This window comes from Equus caballus, chromosome 9, assembly GCF_041296265.1.
Source record: "Equus caballus isolate H_3958 breed thoroughbred chromosome 9, TB-T2T, whole genome shotgun sequence".
In the NCBI taxonomy this organism is placed as follows: Eukaryota; Metazoa; Chordata; class Mammalia; order Perissodactyla; family Equidae; genus Equus; species Equus caballus.
Genome location: NC_091692.1, coordinates 82,396,094 through 82,419,873, shown reverse-complemented (window position 1 = coordinate 82,419,873; position 23,780 = coordinate 82,396,094). Strand labels below are relative to the sequence as shown.

Genomic DNA, 23,780 nt, shown 5'->3' with positions numbered 1-23,780 from the left:
AAAGGCGTGGCCGTCTGTGTCGCTCCGTACCGAGGCTTTCAGGATCCAGATCTACTTCGTGATGCAAAGTGGTTGACCCCTTGGATGAGAATCAAATTGCTTTTTTGCATTATTTTTGTGTCTGCTTGGACAAGTCAGTGGCCCACTGAACAGCCCCTTCATTGGGTATTGTTAGGTGCTGGGGAATACGAGGAAATTTATCTCCCATGTTCAAGGAACTTATTGCTGGTCAAATTGGGGAGATCAGGTGTGTACCTATAAAAAAAGTGTAACTGCAGGTCTGTGGTAGGCAGAATAAGGCTGCCCCACCCCACCCACCCAAAGATGGCCATGGCCTAGTCCCTGGAACCTGTGGGCATGTTATGTTACGTGGCAGGGAGATTAAGGTTGCAGATGGAGTTAACGCTGCTAACCAGTTGACCTTAAAGTAAGGAGATTATCCCAGTGGGCTCAGTGTAACCACAAGGGTCCTTAAATCAGGAAGAGGGAAGCAGAAGAGTGAAAACTGGAGAAATGGTATCATGAAAAAGACTTGACAGGCCATTGCTGGCTTTAAAGATAGAAGGGGCCACAGGCCAAGGAATACTGAAAAAGACAAGAAATGGATTTTCACCTGGAACCTCCAGGAAGAGCACAGCTCTGTTGACACCTTGATTTTGGCCCAGTGACACCCATTTCAGATCTCTCACCTCTGGAACTACAAGAGAATAAATTTGTCTCTCTCTCTCTCTTTTTTTTTTTTTTTGCCAAGGAAGATTAGCCCTGAGCTAACCTCTGTGCCAGTCTTCCTCCAGTTTGTATGTGGGTTGCCACCTGCTGAACTTAACCACTACACCACAGGGCTGGCCCCATTTGTGTTCATTTTAAGCCGCTAAGTTTGTGGTAATTTGTTACAGCAGCAGTAGGAGACTAATACAAGGTCCAAGCCGGTAAATAAGAGCATGATGAGTGAAACAGACAGCTGGTGGGATCTGAGTCCACAGCAGGAGAGAACATTGGTTGGGGTGAGAGGTGGAGGTGGTCCGGGACGGCTCCACACAGCAGGCAGGAGCTGACGAACACTGGATAAAATTTTGACGTCAAAAGCAGAAGAAGGGGCCTGCCCGGTGGCATAGTGGTTAAGTTCACATGCTCCATTTCTGCAGCCCGGGGTTCACAGGTTCAGATCCTGGGCATGGACCTACACACTGCTCTTCAAGCCATGCTGTGGCAGCATCCCACATAAAATAGAGGAAGATTGGCACAGATGTTAGCTCAGTGACAATCTTCCTCAAGCACAAACAAAAAGCAGAAGAAATTCTAGACTGGAGAAATGATGAAAGAAAAGGTATGAGTTTGGAAGTACGGAAAAATGGGCCACTGAGTTGATGAACTGGCTGGACTGGAGAGCTTAAATAAGGTAGATTGTGTCCTAACCTCTTCTGAGTCACAGTCCTCTTTGAGGCCCTATTGACCATCAAGTTCGGGAGCTTCACAGATTGTGTGAAACACCTCCACAGGGTCCATGAGCCTGTGACTTTAAAACCCTTGGTTTAGTGGTAGAAAAATACGTAGGTGGGACTAGCACCGGAGCATGTTCAGAGCAGACACAGTTCCTTACACTCAGTAAGTGCTTGATAACATTAACGAACTAATGAGTTCACTCATCCAGAGCCACATACCCCTGCCCTATCCCTAAGAGTTGTGTCATGCAGCAGCCTTGTAAAGCTGCCTGCTTTTTGTTTTTCATTCGACAAACTTTTCTTGAGACCCTGCCCTGAGACAGGTACCACTTTCACCACTTCCTTGGTTTTTCAGATACACTGTGTCTCTAGGTTCACTTCAGAAATCTCCAGCTTCTTAAATCTTCCTCACGAGTGCTGCTATCCAGGGTTTTTTTCATCATTTTGCTTGACGGCCAAGATCCCTCTCCAATTTAGTTTGCTCACACCATGAATACCGTGCCTGAAGTTTTTAACCATCTAATGGATTTGTTTTTAATTCATTGAGTTTATGTTTTACCTAAACTCCAGGACTAATTTGATGATTTTACTATGTTGACTCAACTTGTAATCTTCTTTACCAACAGTCTTACATTCTCAAGCGTGTAAACAATGAAGGCCCTCACTTTATCCTGTCATGAAACCAACCTTGGTTTTCTAGTGACTCAGCCTCATCTTCCTCTTCCAAATGACAGTGCCTGACAGCTGTGCCTATGTTCTGGGAACCAGCGGTCTCCTGGATTTGGACCCTGCTGGGGACAACCTCGGCTTGCCAGAGTTCTGTGCTTTTATCTTCAGCCACATCTGTTTTCCATTTCTGTGCCTGGCAATTTCTGACCTGATTGCACAAGGTCCTAATTTACCAGAAACAAATAATTTGCCTATCTGGTTGAGTCATACATGGGAAAATTAACTGCTTATTTAGCTTTTCTGGTGTTTTGGTCGTGGTGTGCAGGAAGGTAGGCATATTCCTCATATCTCCTCCTATTAACCCACTGAGAGCATCTCACCAAGGCTTAAGATGCTTCTAGAGTGCCTTAGAGCTGTTGAAGAAACACTCTCTGAGCCAACATTGGGTGGGCAGGGCTGGCTGGCTCCTTAAGTCTGACCCTGAGGTTACCACGGTTCTAGGATCTGTTCCCTCGTTTCTCTGCATCTGAATTCTTGAGTGTCAGGTCTTAGAGAGAGGATCAGGCCCTGAGAACGCTTGAAACAAACCTGATTCATACTAAGGAGTTATTTATTAGTGCATAAGGATGCCCCCTATTCAAAAGTGAAAACAATAATAGAAGATTTATTATTGAATTAGAATTAATATAAAGCTAAGTGGAACTCTGTATAAGTTTGGGTTTTGTTTTGTTTTGTTTTTAAGTTAGGCAAATATGAAGCTGAAAAAGTTGTCTCTGTATAATCAGTATCACCAGTTCTAACGTATTTCTTCCCAGATAGTTGTAGAGAATGCATGACAAATCAGAACTTTACAGTTTCCCATGAGAACTGAGCCCTTCTCCAGGTTGTTAGGAGTCTCCTCTGGTGGAGTAACTTAGAAATCAAGATATAAAATGGCCCTCCACAGGCTTCCCCATAACTGAAGCACCAAGGACACCCCGACTTGTGCTCATTCAACATGGTCATTCCGTACCTGCCAGACATCCTGAGACACTGATGGGAGGGCTAGGAAAGCAGGAATGTGCCGTGCGATACTACAGTAACTACCCAGGACGTGGTACCCTATCAGCTGTCAACTTTTTGACAATGTTTGCTCTCTTAAAGTTTTTATTTTGACTTTATTTGTAGTCTAGGTAACTTTTACTTGTAAATACTTTTGCCTTATCCTGTATTCTTTTTCTTTCTTACATAAATAATTGACCTCATAAACCGATTTCAGCAAATATCAATATTTTTTATGCCATATACTTTTTTAACATATTTTTTTATTTTATTTGAAAGAGTTTAGCTGGGCAGCTGGTAGGCCAAGCAAGGAATCAAGACATCTGGTATTTTATCCCTGGGTTAATTACTGCCCAACTTTGTGACCCTGGCCTCATTCCCGTAATCTCTGGGCCTCAATAGCAGATAGTCTAGAAAGATCTGAGTGCCTGCTGTGCCCTTGGACCTTTACAAGGAGCAGAATGGTTCTTTCTGTTTGGAGGTGCTACATCTTTGTGTTGATAACCCTGCTTCCCTGCTGTGTTGGGGGTCCCCAAGACCACCCCAGGCTCAATGATTTACTAGGAAGATTCAGCATAATAGTACCCATGGCTATGATTTATTACAGGAAAAGGAGAGAGCGCAAAATCAGCGAAGGGAAAGGCACGTGGGGCGAAGTCAGGAGGAAACCAGACGCAAGCTTCCATGAGTCCTATCCCAGTGGAGTCACACGGATGTGTTAGTTCCCCCAGCAATGAGTCATGACAGCACTCGTGACATGTTGCCAACCAGGGAAGCTCGTGAGAAACTCAGTGCCCAGGGTTTTTTTGGGGGGCTGAGCACAGGCAGCCTTTGCCTGGCACTGACCAAAATTCCAGATTCCCGGAAGGAAAGCAGATGTTCATCATACACATTGTTCATACAGTTAAGGCATAGTGGGCCATTCTTCTCACAAAATGGTGGGAACTCTTCCAAAATCCAACTTCCCAGATGCCAGTCAAGGGCCAGTCCTGCAAACAGGCCTTTCTGACGATCCATAGCAGTCTCAGGCCTACCATGTTAACTCTTTTCTGCACACCTGTCCTCAATTGAATGGCAGCGAACAATGCCTACACCAAAAGCAACTCCAAACAGATGGGACGTAATGAGGCCAGTCACTTATAAAATGGTGCCAAAGGCTTGCCATCCGTATCGGACAGTGGATAATAAAACCAACCCCAAAATGCTCACAAACTTTGGAAACACTGTTCTGGAGTTTGCTTTTTTCATTCAACAATATTATCAGGGATGGCGTTTCATGTCAGATCCAGTTGTTATATTTAACAGTTTAATTGCACTTACTGATAACATAGATTTCCTGTAACTTGTTTTACCATGTGTTATTGATATACATCTTTCTTATTACTTTTTAAATGCTTAAAGAAAATGAAGGGAAGTATTTAAGAATTCATCTTATGTCGCGTAGATATTTTCTACACATTTAATAAATTGGAAACTCTTTTCTTCCTGTTTGTAGCCTGTGACCCAAACAACAAACGCCTTCGTCAGATCAAGGACCAGATTCTAACAGACTCTAGGTATAATCCCAAGATCCTCTTTCAGTTGCTGTTGGATACTGCACAGTTTGAATTTATCCTCAAAGAGGTAAAAATATTGAATGAATGGTCACCAAAGTCTTACTTTTTTTATTCTTAAAAAGCTCTTAAAAGACTAGGATTTAGTAGCTATGTCTCTGATCCAAGCTGTAGATTCTAGCTAAGACAATTCTTATAGGAAAAGGCCAGGATTGAACATTTGAAAGGATTTAGTGCCTAGTGGCATTGTGGATACAGTGACGGGAAGAAGCGGAGGTTACAGTATAATGAGGAATGCGGATGTTAATCAGAGCATCACGCTAATGAAAATGTAAATCCAAACTGAGCTATGAGCTTTAAAGGAAAGGAGCCCAGTTCTCTGGGTACCTAAAATAAAGGCTCTTGTCCTAGCTTTGGTGACTTCCCTGAGAAGAGAGAAAAGAGCTGCTGAAGGGACCTGGAGAAGGAACCTGCCAGAATTAGCTAAGACAAAGATAACGAGCATGGTGGAGAACATTCCAGGGAGAGAACAGAATATGTCTGTCTTCTTGGGTGGGGAAAAGCATGGCCACTTCAAGGCCAGTTGGCTGGAAGGGAGAGAATGCAAGAGGAAGGTGGTATGAAATGCGGTTGAAAGGTGGGCAGGAGCCAGCCCATGCTGGGCCTTGCAGAAGTTCAGTCTTTATCTTAAAAGCTGTGAGAACATCAGAAAGGGCTTAAGAAGGATGGGTGATTTACATTTGAACAAGGCGGTCTTAAGGACTTTAAGGAATTTGCGTTCACTGAAGGAAATTCTGGAGTTAGTCTTATCCCTCAGGAAGCCTCTATGGGCCTAGTAAAAATAGCAGACGCCTGGGAATGTCCCGGTTCTGTAAATGGTAACCTTAGGAGTTTGGATCAGGTGGGCCCAGGAACTAGCTCCAGACAGCACTGCCCGTTCAGAACCATTATTCACCTTGCCTTAGTCTGGTTAGTGGTATTCTAGATGTGTCTTTATCTTCTAGATATGTGAGGACACTGTGTTGTCCTGTTAAGTAGCTCAGAAAATTTAGATGCTGATTGTTAACATAATGTTAATGCATGTGCTGAGTGTTTTCAGTGACTTGCCTGGTTATAATTTTACAAGATCAGAGAAATGCTACCTCTGTTTGATCTCTTTAATTATGTTAGTTTTTCCTCTGAACAGCTAATCATTAGTGAACACCAACTCTGTTCCCAGTTAGGTGTTACTTTTAAGAAACTGCAGACAAGGGAGAAGCTCTGAAAAGCAGAATTCACCCTTTGTAAGATACATTTACATTTGTAAGGGAAATCTCCATTTGTAAAGATGTCTCCCTCTTGGCACCAGAAAGAAGGGGGGATGACCTTATCTCTAGAAACTCTTATCAGTATGGAACCAAGGACTTAAATCTGTGTAATAACCTTACTCTTGTTTACTGTGCTTTTTCTGGTAATCTCCCATAACTGACTCCCCCCACCCCCAACATTCTCTTTTGTCTTTAGCTGAAGATGATATGGAAGCTGGCAGCTTGGCCATTCCGGCAAGTTACCCAGTGTCCTGGGTTTCTCCCACATCTACATGTTCCAAAGCTTTGTTTGATTTTCTACTGTTATTTGTCAATTTGTTATACTGTTTTGTGTCAATTTGATTCATAGCCCAGCCAGAAGGACCTAGAGAGGGTAGAGGAGTTCTCCTCCTCCCCTACAGCTGTATTTGAATTTCTGAAATTTTAGCTTTGTTCTTTAAACCTTATTTTCCTCTCTCCTACCTCCCACCTCAACTCCTTTTTTTAGAATCACTTTCTGATTCCCCTGTAAACACACTAATTGGACCTGTGTTGCTTCTAATGTTTATATGAAGGTGCATCTCCTAATTTAAGGACCATCCCCCATCCTAAATCCTGTCTTACAAGATATGAAACCTGTGAGTTCATCTGAATGAGTGTTTGAAGGGCTTGGAGCCATTCAGTCTGTAATGAAGGCCTCAGGGTGATATTTTTGTTGCTGCTCCTTTGTCAAATGTCATCGATTGACCCCAGACACTCAAAAAGATAGGGGAGACTCCATAAATGATTCTCACTGTACCTCATCCTGTTACTTACCATTTCTTTGATTAATCATCCTGCCTGATCACTAAGATTTTGCCTCCTCTGATCCCACAAAATTCCACCCGGCTTTGGTCCTTTTGATGCGGGGTCGGTGAATTTAGATCCATCCTCGAAAAACAGAAAGGCACAAGGAAAGGAAAAAGGGCACTTACCAGAACTCGAGCTCACAAGCCGATGAAGCGAGATCCCCTTACGGAAGATCCCCTGAAGCAAGTTCCCCCTACGGGCCACCAGAAATGATGCGGGGTCGGTGAGCCGAGGAGTCGAAAGAAAGATTTCTTAGACTCTCAAGATCTGGCAGTAGTGCTCTTTTATTTAGAGAATAGTGTGGAATAGCATGGGGACAGGACCCATGGGCAGTCAGAGCTTCTGCTGCCGCCGCTTCTGCTGCCCCCGCTGGCATGGGGACAGAACCCATGGGCAGGCAGAGCCGCTGCTGCTGCCCCCGCTGGCATGGGGACAGGACCCACGGGCAGTCAGAGCTCCTGCTGCTGCTGCCCCGAGTTGAGGGTTAGGACTAAATTTAAGGCATAGGTATGTGAGTTATCTCTTTACAAGACAAAGAATATGTAAAAAAGTTAAAATGGTAGATAAGAATCAAACCGGATTGAGTAAATGGCAGAAGTCACCGCTTGATTTTTATCCTCGGCTAAAGACAAAGGAGGATTTGTGGGGGGGAGGGTCAGTTACATGAGGTTGCCAGACAGTAACCAACTTAAGTTCTTGCCTCTGGCATTGATTAAGAGCTTCTAGAGATAAGACCATCCCCCCTTCTTCCTGGCACAGAGAGGGAGGCATCTTCACAGATAGAGGTTTCCCTTAGAAACGTAAATGTTTCCCAACAAAGGGGCAAACAAATTCCACTCCTTGGAGCCTGAATCTCATCTGTAGTTTTAAAACTAACCAGCCTAAAAATCCTCATCATAAGCCATTTTAAAATTAAGCAGCCTAGAAATCCTCATCACTTTCACCTGCAGATGGAGTCTCCCTACTGCATTGCTCATCATTTCAGTATTCATGATGCTGATGAATGAAGAATTTCTTAAGAGAAAAATCGGTATTCATGCATATTTACATCTTAAGAGCCCAGTGAAATAAACCCTGTACCTTTGTGAGATACCTTAAATATGTTTTTTAAGTTTGTTTCCAGAAAGAAAAGGGGGCAGTCCCAGTGGTGTAGTGGGTAAGTTAGTGTGCTGCACTTTGGCGGCTCAGGGTTTGCGAGTTCAGATCCTGGGCACGAACTTACACAGCACTCTCAAGCCATGCTGTCTGTGGTGGCATCCCACATACAAAATAGAGGAAGATTGGCACAGATGTTACCTCAGGGACAATCTTTTTCTTCAAAAAATAACCAACCCTGAGTTATACCATTTTCTCCTCTGCCCAACTCTTTATAGGATTTAAATTTTAGGAAGGACTGAATTAATAAACAGAATTACTGTGTAATCAAACAAGAACTTTTGTAGGTAATTTAGTTCATTCTCCAGTCATCAGACAAGATAATACTCAACCTTCCCTCACTAATTGAATTAGAATCATAGAAATTGTTGCCTAGAAACAGTGGTCACCAAATTTAATTTCACATTAAAAATGCTGATTCCTGGGCCTAACCAAGACCTGAACCCAAATCTTCAGAGGTGGAACTTGGGCATCTGAAAACTTTGAAGTGCTCCAGGTGATGCTTGTCTGAGGACCACTCTTAGAGATTATCTCGCTTCCCCCTCACCTTGTATAAAGTCATAAGGCTTAAGAGATGGCATCAGGATAATGTTAATTTTTTTTTTTTTTTTTTTTAAATATTTTATTTTTGCCTTTTTCTCCCCAAAGCCCCCCAGTACATAGTTGTATATTCTTCATTTTGGGCCCTTCTAGTTGTAGCATGTGGGATGCTGCCTCAGCGTGGTTTGATGAGCAGTGCCATGTCCGTGCCCAGGATTCGAACCAACGAAACACTGGGCCGCCTGCAGCGGAGCGCACGGACTTAACCACTCGGCCACGGGGCCAGCCCCAGGATAATGTTAATTTTAAGCACGTATTTTTACAGTAAGTTGGGTTTCACCAAGGCTTTCTTAATAAACTGCCTATTCTGTATTTTCTCTTAAGTAAATCTCTTCTGTCTCTTCATCAGATGTTCAAGCACATGCTTTCAGAGAAGCAAGCCAAGTGGGAGCATTACAAGAAGGAGGGCTCTGAGCGGATGACCGAGCTTGCTGATGTTTTTTCGGGAGTGAAACCCCTAACCAGAGTGGAGAAAAATGGTAATTGCTGAAGAGGAAATATTAGTGTATTTGAAATGTACACACACATTCTTGGAAACCAACAGAGTAAAAAGTTGCTATGTTGTCATCATTTGCTAGGATGTTGCTAACGAAGGTCTGAAGTTTAGTTTTGGCTCCCTCTAGCTTTGTGCTCCCTTGGGCAATCCTTATATCCTCTCTTCAGGTTTCTTATCTTTGAAATATGAGGTTAGGCTAAATCCATGGTTCTTGTACTCTGGTTCATAGATAGTCTTTGTAGAGTCATAATCCACCCTCCCACTCACCATAGTATACAAAACTAATGTGTCAGCTTATGTGCCTTCGAGGGGAGAGGGGAAGGACCCATAACTGTAATGATCTTCTCAGAAGGAGACTTCACCCAAGAAAATTAGTAACTGCTAATATAGATGACATCTAAGATTCTTGTCTTCTGTCTTGCTTGGTTCTTTTTCACTGATGCTCCTGCCATCTAGTGGCAGAAGAGGGAACCTGCAGATTGTTTTCGAAACTTGGAGCTCGTTTTACTTTAATGATTTTATTCCTGCCTCTTTAGGAAATTTGATCTATAGGAAAATTATGGTATCACTTCAAATTTTTAAATAGATAGGAGCCTTTCAAAATGCCCCCAAAAGATCATGCTGAATTTTAAGATGACAAATTAAAGTATTTTTTTAAATGCTTGATGTTTGTTTTAACGATCAAATTCATTTCCAATAAAGTTCATTATACAGTAGAATTGCTTAACAGTATAGCTTTTTATTAAAGAAAGCAACTTTACTAATTTTGATCGGTATGAGCTTCTGATTACTATATTTGGCTTTTGTTGATTTGCTGAGGGGTTGGTCTGAAATATATTTCCGAATTATATTATGATTCCTGTTGGAAAAAGTCAACTGGTTCTTAATGATGTGATATAAATTGACAACATGTTTTGCAGGTCACCATACTGTGACTGTAAAACAGAACCACCTGTAACAATCTGACCAAATTAGTTGTCTAGAATCGGGCACATTAATCTCTGTTCTAGTCTCTTTTAGGTTCTAATAAATACCAGCATTGTTTCAGAGGTCCTCCAAAACAACATCTTAAACTTTTTCTGGCTATATGGAGTATTTTAGCTTAGGAAGTGCTTTCACAAATGTTTCTTGTTTGATCCTTACAACCCTGTGAAATAAACATCTTTATCCTTATTTTATTTATAAGGAAACTGAAGCTTAAAAATGTATTCACTTGCTGGAGGTAACGGAGGTCCAGAGCCTGGATCTAATCCATTGCCTTGGACTCCAGTTCCTGTGCTCTTTATCCTACTCCATAGCTGTCCCTCAGTCCTGCAAAAAATCTTTAAAATTATACTAGTGTTCCTCATGCCAATTTTTGAAATAACATAGACTATAAGCCCTTAAGTGCTTTTATTAAAGTGAAATCAACCCATTGATAAAACGCAAATACTTTAGGAAATCAACTTGGTGCAGTGCGAAGAGCAAAGCCTTTGAACCAGGACAGACTGTTGTGAAAATTCTGGTGCTACCATTTAGTAACTGTGTAACCCTGCATAGGATTCTTAATATCTCTGGGCATCAGCTTCCTTATCTGAAAAATGGGGAATAATTCCTCCCTCCATAGATTGTTGTGAAGATTAAATGCAATGAGATTTAGAGCTTTGCCTGAACCACTGAGCATGTTCATGCCCTTCCCTTTCTCTGCCTTGTGAAATGCTGTCTCATTTGTGAATGCAAATGGCACCATCTAATCTGTTCAGACCTCCCTATGACTCACCACTCATACTTCATACTCCTGACATCTTGGCCCTCAAAGACATGCCTTTGTCATTTTTGCACCAAAGTCTCTGCTCATGTTTGTCCCTTCTTCTAGGGACCCATCTCCACTTCTCCAGAAGACTCTCCCTGATTAACTCTGTGTCCCATCCTCCATCTGCATCCCATCCTTCACCTGTGTCCCATCCTCCATCTGCATCCCATCCTTCACCTGTGTCCCATCCTCCATCTGCATCCCATCCTTCACCTGTGTCCCATCCTCCATCTGCATCCCATCCTTCACCTGTGTCCCATCCTCCATCTGCATCCCATCCTTCACCTGTGTCCCATCCTCCATCTGCATCCCATCCTTCACCTGTGTCCCATCCTCCATCTGCATCCCATCCTTCACCTGTGTCCCATCCTCCATCTGCATCCCATCCTTCACCTGTGTCCCATCCTCCATCTGCATCCCATCCTTCACCTGTGTCCCATCCTTCATCTGCGTCCCATCCTTCAGTTCCTTCCCGACTCCTCTCCACCCCGTTACTATCTTTGCACATATCGGTTTACAACATATCCTTGGGCCTTTTAACCTCTTCTGCCTGGTATCACAGCCTAAGCTACTTAGGTAGAAAGTTTCAGCTCTTCTACTGGGTCACGTGCCCCAGACATTTTTGTGGTCGTTGTTGGGAGAATTCCTGGGGGCAATGTTAGGTACACAGTGAAAGCTCTGTGAGTGAGAACTAGATTTGTAAAGGATTGTTTAAATCAAAGCCACAGCCTCAAGAATTCTGGGATTTCAGTAGTCTTTCCTTGTTTCTGTATTAATAGAAAATCTTCAAGCTTGGTTCAGAGAGATCTCAAAACAAATATTGTCTTTAAATTATGATGATTCTACTGCTGCAGGCAGAAAAACTGTGCAACTAATACAAGCTTTGGAGGAGGTAAGGAAAGTCTTTTTAAATGACAGTTCTTGGATGATGAATCATACTTTTTGACTCACCCAGCAATCTGCTCCTGGAAATATATCTAAGAGAATATTTCATCAGAAGCAAAAGCAGTATGAATTAATATGCTCACTGTAATATTATATACAGTGTCCTGAAATTGGGAAAATAATTAAATGACCAACATGAAGAGAATGGTAGCAAAAATTAATGGTATTACAACTTGTGGAAAAATGTAGTCTTGGAAAAATAATTATGAAAACAATATAGAAACCTTGGGAAGATTGTGTAAGGAGGTAAAAGCAAAAATAAAACTGTGTTGTATTTTTTAGATTGGTCAAGAGTGTGTGCCTGGGGGAGAAAACTACAAAGGAATACACAAAAATGAAAATAGTTATATAATGATCATATGCTTATAAGTGGTGTATTTTCTTTTCTGAAAAAATAGTTTGTTTTTTATCTACTCAAAAATATTTGTACCAAACAAGCATTATTTTACCTCCACACTCTAAAAATTTTAATTGTGTACTGAGCTTAAAATGTAAAATAAACGAAAGTATCAGAACAATAACCATAAACTCTATTATTTAAACATCATTCATACTCATCTGGAACCCTGTCCAGTTGGTGTAAGTGTACATTTTTAGAGATCTAATTAGTACTTTTTTCAGTTGGCAGACTTTCGTCTTGGCTTTTTGCTATTTTTGTGAGGTTTTTAGAATGGTTACTGTTAATGGCAACACAGTATAATTCTCCGTTGTTAGCCAGCCAGTTTCCCTAGCCATTCCAAACAATTGTCCACTTGTACTATTTCTATTTTGGTTGTTTTTTTGGGTTTTCTAGTCTATAGTACAATTAAAAACAGCTTTGTAAATCTCAGATGCTTTTATCTTTTGTGTTATTTATTTTTCCATATAGCCCAGGCCCCTTGAATTATATACATTAAAATTTCAGGACACTGTGGAATCATTATTTGTTTTAAAGAGTCCGTCAAAAGAACTTAATAATGTACAAGTGCCAACACCTTGGTTGTGATGTGAGTTATTTTATTTTTTAGCAATCCTTCAAATCTTCAGAATTAAGAGGATTTTCCCAATATATGTTTATTGATATTAAAATGGAAAATGGAAGTATTCACTTATTATGGCATTTAGATAAGGATAATAAGCAGTAGAACATTTCCTAATCCTAGAAATTTGTGTGTTATTTTATGACTTGGCTTATACATTTCTGAAATTATAACTTGAAATAAAAATTTTGCCAAGAAATGCTTTGGAAGTAGCATGCTCTATTTGAAGTCTTTTCAAGGAAAAACAAACACCATCGAGGGCATTCAGAATTTTAAAATTAAATATATTTATGTAACACAGGTTCAAGAATTTCACCAGTTGGAATCAAATCTACAAGTATGTCAGTTTCTTGCTGATACTCGCAAATTTCTCCACCAAATGATCCGAACCATTAACATCAAAGAGGAGGTCCTGATCACGATGCAGATCGTTGGGGATCTTTCTTTTGCTTGGCAATTAATTGACAGGTACTGTGGACAGGCTGACGTTTGCCCATGACGAAGGGCACTCTCAACATCTCCTTACCATTTGTCTCTTTTTACAGCTTCACATCTATCATGCAAGAGAGCATAAGGGTGAACCCATCCATGGTGACTAAACTCAGAGCTACATTCCTAAAGGTAAGCAAAGAACAGTGAGATCCCGTTCTCAGTTCCTAGGGAAGAGTTGGTCTTCGTTATTACCTCATTCATTAATTCAGCCCAGGATTTCATCCTTTTAGAAAGTTAGATAACGTAAGTATTTGCATAGACTGAAAATTGTTGGCAATTTCTCCACGAGAGCATAGCTTCAAAAGGTGCCAAGGGCTGGCCCCGTGGCTCAGTGGTTGAAGCTCCACACACTCTGCTTCAGCAGCCCAAGTTCGTAGGTTCAGATCCCGGGTGCGGACCTACTCCACTCATCTGCCATGCTGTGGAGGCATCCCACATACAAAGTAGAGGAAGATTGTCACAGATGTTAGCTCAGGGCAAATCTTGCTCACACACACACCCAGAAGATGCCATGAATAATTTAAGTTTGAATTAATAATATAAGCTGGAGTGTCTTGCAGAAAATTATTTTGAAATGAAAATAAATGTTTTTTTGTTGTACCAGTATACTGAAAATGTGAATCCTATGGGTCCTTTTTTCCCTAGATGTGAATTGAGTCCTTTTACTTCTTCATTTAAAAACTTCTCATTGAGCCTCCGCTACAAACTAGGACCTCCTCTAAAGGTTAGGGATAGTGTGAACAGCACAGACATGGTCCCTGCTCTCACGGTAGTTTCAGATCGTGATAAATGAACGCATAACTTACCCAATGTCTTCTGATGGAATCACCGTATATATTAACTCTGAGGTGCACTTTCTTTCATATTTAAACATCTCTGTAATTGGCGGTGAGTTTTATAATTGCTGGCCGCATGTTTTTTCTTTCTGAGTGGTACATAAAATACTGGCACTTCTTACAGTCCACGACACCTTAGATTGGACTCGGTACAGAAATCCATCACTCAAAATGTCTGATTCCCGTGCAAGAGTAGCTGTCTTCTGTAGCACAGTGGCTCTCAAACTTGAGGGGCATCAGAATCACCTGGAAGGCTTGTTACAACAGATTGCTGGACCCATCCCCCAGAGTTTCTGATGAAGTACATCTGGGGTGGGGCTCAAGAATGGGCATCTCTAACAAGTTCCCAGGGGATGCTGATGCTGCTGGTCCAGGGACCACAATTGGCAAATGAGTAGCTTGCAGATGACTGTCATTTTTAAAAAATTGTATCATCGTCATCAGAAACTATGAATGACTTTGATGAAGTTTAGTGGTGTTGCTCTCTCTTGGGTAAAGCCCAAGAGCTTTGGTGTATGTTACTGTTTCTGGAAAGAGCGCAATCTCTAGGACTCTTTGAGACAGAGAAACAGATATATCTTATTTTTCTTCCAGCTTGCCTCTGCCCTTGACCTGCCCCTTCTTCGTATTAATCAAGCAAATAGCCCCGATCTTCTCAGTGTGTCTCAATATTATTCTGGCGAATTGGTGTCCTATGTGAGAAAGGTAAGAAATGCGTCAGGGTGTTTTATTGGCAAACCAACTGCTATTGTAAGCACAAAAGGTGTGCTTGGGGCCCTATTAAGAGTATACCCATGTTCCTTTCTCTGATTCTTAATTTGATTCCAGAAATTTGCAACACCTAAAAATAAACTTATTCTTACTGGTTCTTTAGATGAGCAGATATTTTTTTTACTTTCAAAGAACTTTTACACCTGTTTTTTTAAATGCTGGTGGTATTGACCTCCACTTTCTGGTGAAGAAACAGATTATAATGGCTTCTTCCAAGTCACAGAGCTAGTTGGTAAAAGAGCCAGATCTTGAGCCAACATAGTCTAGTCTGAACTTAATTAAAGCTTTCAGCAGAATTTGGGTCCTTGTTTTAATAACTTATTGTTCATCATGGAGCCCGACAGGTCTGGATTCAAAATTTTCTTGTGTCACATAGCAGCTGAGTGGTCTAGAGCATGTTACTTAACATCTCTGAACCTCAGTCTTTTAAAACTTCATAATGTGGAAGTGATAAGATCTTTTGCAGCGTTTCCATGAGGATTAGCTTTATATCCTGTGAGCGACTCATGTCTGAAGGAGCATAGCCCATTGCCTGAGAGCTCTTTCAAGTCGCACAGCATCCCTTCTGTAGACAGATAAATGGCTGTTTGTACACACGGGTATCCTTCTTACTGTTGTCCTAGCATTCATCAGCTAAGAAAAATAAAAGAGACTTTCAATTGTTTTTCCTCTTTTCCTTTTCACTAAAGGTTTTGCAGATCATTCCAGAAAGCATGTTTACTTCTCTTCTGAAGATCATAAAACTTCAGACCCACGATATCATTGAAGTGCCAACCCGCCTGGATAAAGACAAGCTGAGGGACTATGCTCAGCTTGGCCCACGATACGAGGTGCCGTGTCCCTTTGACTTCTGCCCTTTGATATTGAAAACCCGAAACCATGAAATATCACAGATGTGTTGCCTGGCATATCCCCAGGACCACCCGACCACTTGTGATTTGTTTCTTCCCACTCTCAGTGATAACCACATTTACCATTGTAATGAAATTTATTCCTTACATTGTCCTGGTGTCATTTAAGGCTTTGCCTGCCTGAATGTTCTCAGAGGAAGTAGAGCTCAGCTGGTCACTTTTCTTTTGAACAGTCTTGGTGAATCAGCCCTTCTCTTGGGCTGCATAGCCTAGACTTTTCACATTCGAGTTCCTGCTTCATCCACCAAACCAGTGGCTCAAAATAATCCTCATTCCATGAACCATTTCCTCCAGGCGGACTTTTAAACCCACTCCATAGTTAAGGAGCCTCAGAAGTTGTTCTTCTCAAACTCCTCCGCTTTCCTTTCTCCCTGAACTGAAAATTAAAGATGTGAAAAGTAAAATCTAGTGAAAATTGAAAATGTGATATCTGTTTCCAATTTCACATCCTTTGATGCAACTCTAAAAATTGCAACAGGAACTCAGATTTTCAAGCTCAGAATTTCCACATTTATTCTAACTCAAAAAAAGAGCATCAGTCTACCTTATCACTGTCTCCTGGTGTAGCTTGTAAAGAATGTGGAAGGCAGTGAAGGAGAGTTACCCTCTCATAGTCTCAGTCAGCCTTTTCTTCTTGGAAGAGACCATCCATATCATTGAGTCCTGCCCTCATCTTAGACATGAGAAACTGAGGCCTAAAGAAGGGGAAATGATTGGTTGAAGGTTAGGGAATGAATTAACGTCTTCTGACGCAGTCACCCAATATGTCCAACAGTGGTCTCAGTTACCCCACAAAGCCTCGTTTCTGACCAGGACACATGTACCCGGTGTCCTAAAGCTGCACACTCATTGCTGTTGTTTTTGCCCATTCCAGGACTATTAGCCAGTGATTTTAGCTTCCCGTAGAAATAATGTCTTTTATGAGAAGTACTTCATTAACTTCTTTTTCTTTGTTGAAGGTTGCCAAGCTTACTCATGCTATTTCCATTTTTACTGAAGGCATCTTGATGATGAAGACGACTTTGGTTGGAATCATCAAGGTAACAGTTTGATGCTGGTCCACGTGTCTCGTAGTAAGAGCCTTAGTAGTTTGGATTATTGTGGAATGTATCCTATGGGATAATGTTACCACCTTATGTCCCTTGCTTGTTTCATATTCAGCTTTTGATCTTCATTTATTGATGGAGGAAGAGAGAGCATTATAATTCTTACCTTTGAGAATACCCATGAGTTATTTAAGAGAAATCCTTTTACTGAATTTTCATAATAACAAAGAAAACAAACAGTTCAATTCTCTTAGGCAAAATAGCTAGCTCACTCACCTGCTCTCCCTCTCTCTGTCTCCCCCTCTCCCCCAAAATGTTCTCTCTTTTCAGTATTTTTGTACTGCACCCCAAGTACAGAAAGCTGAGATAATTGTACCTGTCTGTTCACAGGCCGTTGTCATCACTGATGTCTGCAAGCTCCTCTCTTCTTTTTTCTTTCTCTTCTCCTGGATACCCACACCCATTTCCATCCTCGCACAGCACCCACTCTGTATGTTTGATTTTTGTCCCTAAGTACGGAAGTATCCTTATTTTTAACATGTGGTGTTATTTTATGTATACATGGGTTTTTGATTTATCTAAATCATATTGTGCGCTAAATCTCATTGTTTTTCCAGCTTTTCTTACTGCTTACTGCTTTTTAAATTTATTTATGTTGCTGTGGGTCAGGTAGTTGGTTACTTGGTCCTGCTGCAGAGAATTCCACATTTTACTTAATTATTCCCCTAGGCACAGACACCTGTGTTGCCCATTTTCACCCCTGGTCTCCCCATTATCATAAACACTGTCAAGATGAGCATCTCTGAGCATGTCCCCACTGCAGACTTGTGCAAGAGTTTCTCTGAAATCTATATACCACCAGGAGTGGATCACTGGGCCTAGGGCATATTTATACTTAATTTGTCTCAATACTGCCGGATTCCCTCTGAAATGACTTGTTTCCTGTGTATCTACTCACATTTTTGCCAGTTCATGTTATTATCCACTTCCCAATTTTTGTTCTCTCAAGGGATGTAAAGTGAGATCTCATTGCTCTTTTAATTTGTAATCCTATGATGACTAGTGGTGTTCCCATTGACAGAATTCATGGTGCTGTTATTTATTTTTCCATTTATCTGACATCAGGAGAATCTGAACATTTTCGATTTTTAAAAAAATTTGTATCTATCGAATTGCCAGATTAACGTTTGTGTTAATAAAATCTGAGAAAATATAGAAAATGAACCTAAATAGAAATGGAACTTTAGTGTGTGGTTCCTGGAAGTGTGCTGAAAGAAATACCATTGTCCCCCTGGAATATTAATAGAATCCATTAGACGTGCTCTAGGCCTGATGCCAGTTTAACTCAGTTGATATGCAGAGAGTACACATGCAGGTTCCCACTTCTGACTAATCTGTAAAGTGATGATAAATCCTAGGACCAGATTATCTTTTGCCACAACCTTTCCGATAATAAGAGCAGAGGGACTGTCGTCCTGACCCCATTCAACCCAGTAGACTATCTCTGCCGGTCTAACGACTCGGGGCTGTTTGTAAGGGATCCTGTGGCCCTCACTAATCTTCAACCTTCGAAAGTTAAGGATCTATTTCAAACACATAAAAAATATAAGTTCACTTTAGTTGATATGACTTAAAACAAGTGAGATATACACAGAGATATACATAGAAATGTTCATTGTTACAGGTAGCCGAAAGAATAGAAAGAATCTAAACCTTTATTGGTAAGAGGATGGCTAAATGTATCGTGATGCATTCATACCATGGATTGCTCTGCTGCCATTCAAAAAGAATTTGCCACTGGAAGATTTCCAAAACTTAAATTGAAAAAAACAAATTGTAGAATAGTGTGTCTGTGTGTGTGTGTTATGAGCTCATTTAGATTTTTTTAATTAAATATATATTTAAGGACAAATATTTATGTGTATGAATTAATAGAGAAAAGTCTGGAGGATCCATACGAAAGCTGTTAACTTTTGTTAACTTCGGGGAAAGAGATAGAAATGTGGGGAAGGGGCTGTGTTAGCTATGAACACTCCATAAATTACTGAAAGTCTGGGAAGAATTGGAAGAGCCATGTAAGATCTGTAGATTCATGAAAAGATTTAACTGTTTCACTGAATTTGTTGTTCTAAGGAATATTTCTTTGCAAACTTCATGTTACTTCTTTGATTTTATTCTCATTGATTATATTTATCTATAATTTACCTTTTTATTATAAGATAGAGCACAGATCCTGAAAGCTACAGAAACAATTATGTGGCTTAATGGGTTATTATAAGGTAAACACCATTTGTTCTCACCCCTAATCAAGTCAAAAAATATAATTTAGCCATCTCCCACCCAGGATCCTCTTCACGTGCTCTGACTTAATCTCAGTCTCTCTGTTTATAGTTTTGTTATCCAAAAGTAAATCTCTAGACACTATAGTTATGACTTGCCCATTTAAAAAAATTTATTATGGGGGCTGGCCCAGTGGCGTAGTGGTTAAGTTCGCATGCTCCACTTTGGTGGTCTGGGGTTCGCAGGTTTGGATCCCGGGCACAGACCTAGCACCACTCATCAAGCCATGCTGTGGTAGCATCCCACATAAAACAGAGGAAGATTGGCACAGATGTTAGCTTAGCAATAATCTTCCTCAAGCAAAAAGAGGAAGATTGGCAACAAATATTAGCTCTGGTCCAGTCTTAGACACACACGCACACACAAAAATTTATTATATCTTTTAAGTCTTTTTAATTTCCACATTTCTCCTCCATTCCTTTCTCTCCTTACAATTTACCTGTTGAAGAACCTGAGGCCTTGACCTATTGTTTCTCCACAGTCTGGATTTTTCTGATTTCATAGTCATGATGTAATTCAACATGTTTCTCTGGCTTTTGTATTTTCTGTAACTTTCACTGCAATTATCTTCCTTGAAGTTTAAATATAATCAAACCCAGATGGAACCCATCAGTTGTCTTTATGACTTTTTAAAATAATGGTCCTTTACAAAGTAAAAGAAACAAGTCTCAGGGACTTTAAAGAAGTGTGTTGAAACTATCTGATGCTTTATGGATCTGATAGGAGACTGTCTTTTAGGAAATAACAAAAGCTTTCTCATTATAGAAGGAAGAATCAGCAAAATAAGCTTGTAGAGTCAGACAGCAGATTTGCTGTCCTATTTTACCTCCCTAATTACAAACAGCATCCCGAGAATGCTGAGAGAAAAGAGAACTGTTAAATCTGCAGTGTGGTCCAGCCCCAAGCTTTGCTCCTATGGATGTAGAGGCCCTGAGATGACATCCAGAGGGAAGACACGAACCAAATTCAAAGGCAGGCCCTTCATTCCACTGCCTCCTCCTGGTGATAAGGAAAGGCACTTTTTACTTTTAATGAAATGATTAAAATGTGAGGCAACTTACAACTTTCCACCCTCGTCATCTTTGAAATGTCATGTTGTACAATTATCATCATGAATTTTACTGAGATAAACCAAATCCTAAAGAGGTGACAGGTTTAATAATTCTGTCCAAGGTACACAAGATTAAAGAGGGGCAGGAAGGAAAAGAACCCCAGTCGTTTAGAAATGAGGTAGGAAAGTGCTCCATGCCAGCTTCTGGAAGCCATCTTTCCTCTGGGTTTCCTCTGGACTGCACTTTTCCTCACTGCCATGTATTGCTTTTTGATTTGCCCGTAGGTGGATCCGAAACAGTTGCTGGAGGATGGAATAAGGAAGGAGCTAGTTAAACGTGTTGCTTTTGCTCTTCATAGGGGATTGATCTTCAACCCTCGAGCCAAGGTACCAGATGACCAAAATGGGTTGGCCTTTCTCTCTTCTCAGCTTGCAAAAGGGACTAGAACACCATTTTTAACTATTATGAGCAAGACCTTTCCTCCTATCTAACATCTATCTAATATGTGATGTTCGATACTATCAACTGATGGGCTTCTTTGTCCTATATTGTAATCCATTCATTTTATATGAAAATCCTTTTTAAAACCAGTCCTTGTTTCTTTCACCTGTTGATCCCCTAGTTTAAGAATTGAATTGATGTTTATGATTCGGAGTTGTCTTATATTTAAAAGAATTTGTTAGCCCTAAATCAGATAAAAACTTATTATGAAGGCTCTAATTTTTTATTTTGCTTGATCTGTTAGGGAATATGATCATTTTTTTTCGAGAGAAAAAAATAGGCCTGAAATTTGTATCTGGGGTACTTTTCACCTCAGTTAATTTAATTTAAAATACTTTAAGTGTTTTAAGATTAGATATATTCATCAAATGATATGAGAGAAATCACCGACATTCGTTTTTTGTATTCTTTTGTATGAGGCTTCCTTCCCAAATGAATGAAATCTATTCTTTGCTGAATGTCTGACATAAGTTACCACTCATCATAGGTGAGAGAGGAAGTGAGTATTTCCAAAGCTGTCTTAAACCATCCCTGTGGTCTCTCACTTGGGGTATCACTTCAAGTCTAACGAAGATATTAGAGGTTGACAATCTACTTCAGTATAATAGATTGATGTTTCCCCTTTTGTGCAGCCGAGTGAATTGATGCCCAAGCTGAAAGAGTTGGGAGCTACCATGGATGGATTCCATCGTTCTTTTGAATACATACAGGACTATGTCAACATCTATGGTCTGAAGATCTGGCAGGAGGAAGTATCTCGTATTATAAATTACAATGTGGAACAAGAGTGTAATAACTTCTTAAGGACAAAGGTATCTAAATAAGCTTAAAATTCTTGACTATATTTGTTACTGCTGATGTCTAAAATACATACCCCAAACCTCAGAAATTCCAACAAGAAAGTTTATTTATTTAAATAGTTACTAAAAAATTAGTAAGCACTAGACTATCACGGATACCCTTGGAGTACGTCCAGGAGTCATGAAGGATGCAGAAAGGTTGATATGGCACCTGACCTTTCGGAGCTTACTGTCCTAAGGAGAAAGCAGATAGAATTAAATGGCTACAGAATGAAGCTGTTTGTTGTTTTTGTTATAACTCAAGTGAATGAGAGTTCAGAAGACTTAGGAGTCCAGTTGGGCTTGATCAGGTTATATACCAAAGAGTGGAATTGCTGGGTCATATGGTAATTCTGTGTTTAACTCACTGATGAACCATCAAACTGTTTTCTACCCTGCCGGCACCATTTTTTCATTCCCACCAACAGTGTTGGAGGGTTTTAATTTCTCCACATCCTCGCCCACACTTATTTTCCCTTTTTTTGGTAAATTATAGCCATCCTAATGAAGGTGAAGTGGTACCTCATTGTGGTTTTTATTTGCATTTCCCTAATGACTAATGATGTTGAGCATCTTTCCATGCGCTTATTGACCATTTGTAAATCTTGTTTGGAGACATGTCTGTTTATCTCCTTTGCTTGTTTTTTAATTGGGTTCTTTGAGCCCCAAATTCTTGAGTGTCATAGCTAAGAATTTTGACTTTAGCCTGTAAAGGAGCCACTCTGTAAGTTTTTAATTAGGGAATTGACATGATTCAGCTGCCATTTTTGAAAGATTAAGTATCTTCTGAGCTTAGGATATTTTGGATTTTTATTGTTGCATTGATACATGTTAACTTATAGGACAAAAAGCCAGAAATTTCTGTGTCTCTTCTTGTCACTTCTCCTCAGTCACTTCACTTTTTCACAGATATTTCCCTTTTTTTATAAATGCTATATGTGGCATTTCTGGAATGCTATTAATGCCGTTTTAAGTTTCCTCTTTAAAACCAAGGAACATTTATCATCACTGTTCATGCCACGTTATCTTTGTAAAACTATGTGGAAAAAGGATAACTAGGTTACCTTATCCAAGAGGTACTAAATATTTATGGTTTGGTTTTGCTTTTTCTAGATTCAAGATTGGCAAAGTATGTACCAGTCCACTCACATTCCTATACCAAAGTTTACCCCTGTGGATGAGTCTGTAACGTTCATTGGTCGACTCTGCAGAGAAATCTTGCGGATCACAGACCCAAAGTAGGTGTATCTGAATTCCACTGAGCCTTGAACACCATGGACAATACACAGCTCTAAACATATATTGCATATACCCATATCACACCCTTGTTCCTGCTGCAGTTGGGTCCTTTCTAATGAGTTTATTAAATTCACTTTTTTTTCTTTGAGGAAGATTAGCCCTGAGCTGAGACCTGTGCCCATCTTCCTCTACTTTACGTGTGGGATGCCTGCCCAGGATCCAAACTCATGAACCCCGGGCCGCTGAAGCGGAGTGCGTGAACCTAACTGCTACACCACCGAGCTGACCCCTAAATTCACTTTTTTTCAGACTGCGTATTTTCCTCAGTGGGCCTGAAGAGACCCCAGTCCAAAGAAATATAGATTAAAACAACTATCAGGTCTCTTTCGCCATCTTTTAGTCTGTGCTTCTCTTGCTTTCCAAGTAGCATTCTACTCACTTGGGCCTGTGGGCTCACCAATATGTTAAAACTTCTTAATTACAAACTGCTCATGTGTACCTGTGTAACTGTGGCACGCTCCCCCACTCCAGTCCCTGGGTCTTGCACTTGTCAGCTCCTATCCTGATCTTTTAAGGTTACCTCCTTGTTTCTTAGCTCCACACCCAAGCACTTTTTTTTTTCCTAAAGATTTTATTTTTTCCTTTTTCTCCCCAAAGCCCCTCCGGTACATAATTGTATATTCTTCATTGTGGGTCCTTCTAATTGTATGTGGGACGCTGCCTCAGCGTGGTTTGATGAGCAGTGCCATGTCCGCGCCCAGGATTCGAACCAGCGAAACACTGGGCACTTGCAGCAGACCGCGTGAACTTAACCACTTGGCCACGGGGCCAGCCCCTACACCCAAGCACTTTTGATAGTAAAAACTAGCATTTATTGAGCACTTACCTTGTGCTCTCTTCTCAGCA

At 40.6% G+C, this 23,780-nt stretch overlaps 1 protein-coding gene across 2 annotated transcripts in view; it reads left to right on the top strand.

Moving 5' to 3' along the window:
• The window catches only part of WASHC5 (WASH complex subunit 5), a 60,479-nt gene that overhangs the window by 16,912 nt on the left and 19,787 nt on the right, over positions 1-23,780 (top strand). For both annotated transcript variants that reach the window (XM_005613277.4, XM_001498336.6), the window contains exons 10-20: positions 4,648-4,775; positions 8,945-9,074; positions 11,663-11,775; positions 13,149-13,315; positions 13,393-13,468; positions 14,770-14,880; positions 15,636-15,776; positions 16,817-16,897; positions 20,580-20,681; positions 21,429-21,608; positions 22,749-22,873. In XM_005613277.4, coding sequence (XP_005613334.1) covers positions 4,648-4,775; positions 8,945-9,074; positions 11,663-11,775; positions 13,149-13,315; positions 13,393-13,468; positions 14,770-14,880; positions 15,636-15,776; positions 16,817-16,897; positions 20,580-20,681; positions 21,429-21,608; positions 22,749-22,873 — 1,354 coding nt within the window. The remainder of the gene's footprint in view (positions 1-4,647; positions 4,776-8,944; positions 9,075-11,662; positions 11,776-13,148; positions 13,316-13,392; positions 13,469-14,769; positions 14,881-15,635; positions 15,777-16,816; positions 16,898-20,579; positions 20,682-21,428; positions 21,609-22,748; positions 22,874-23,780) is intronic.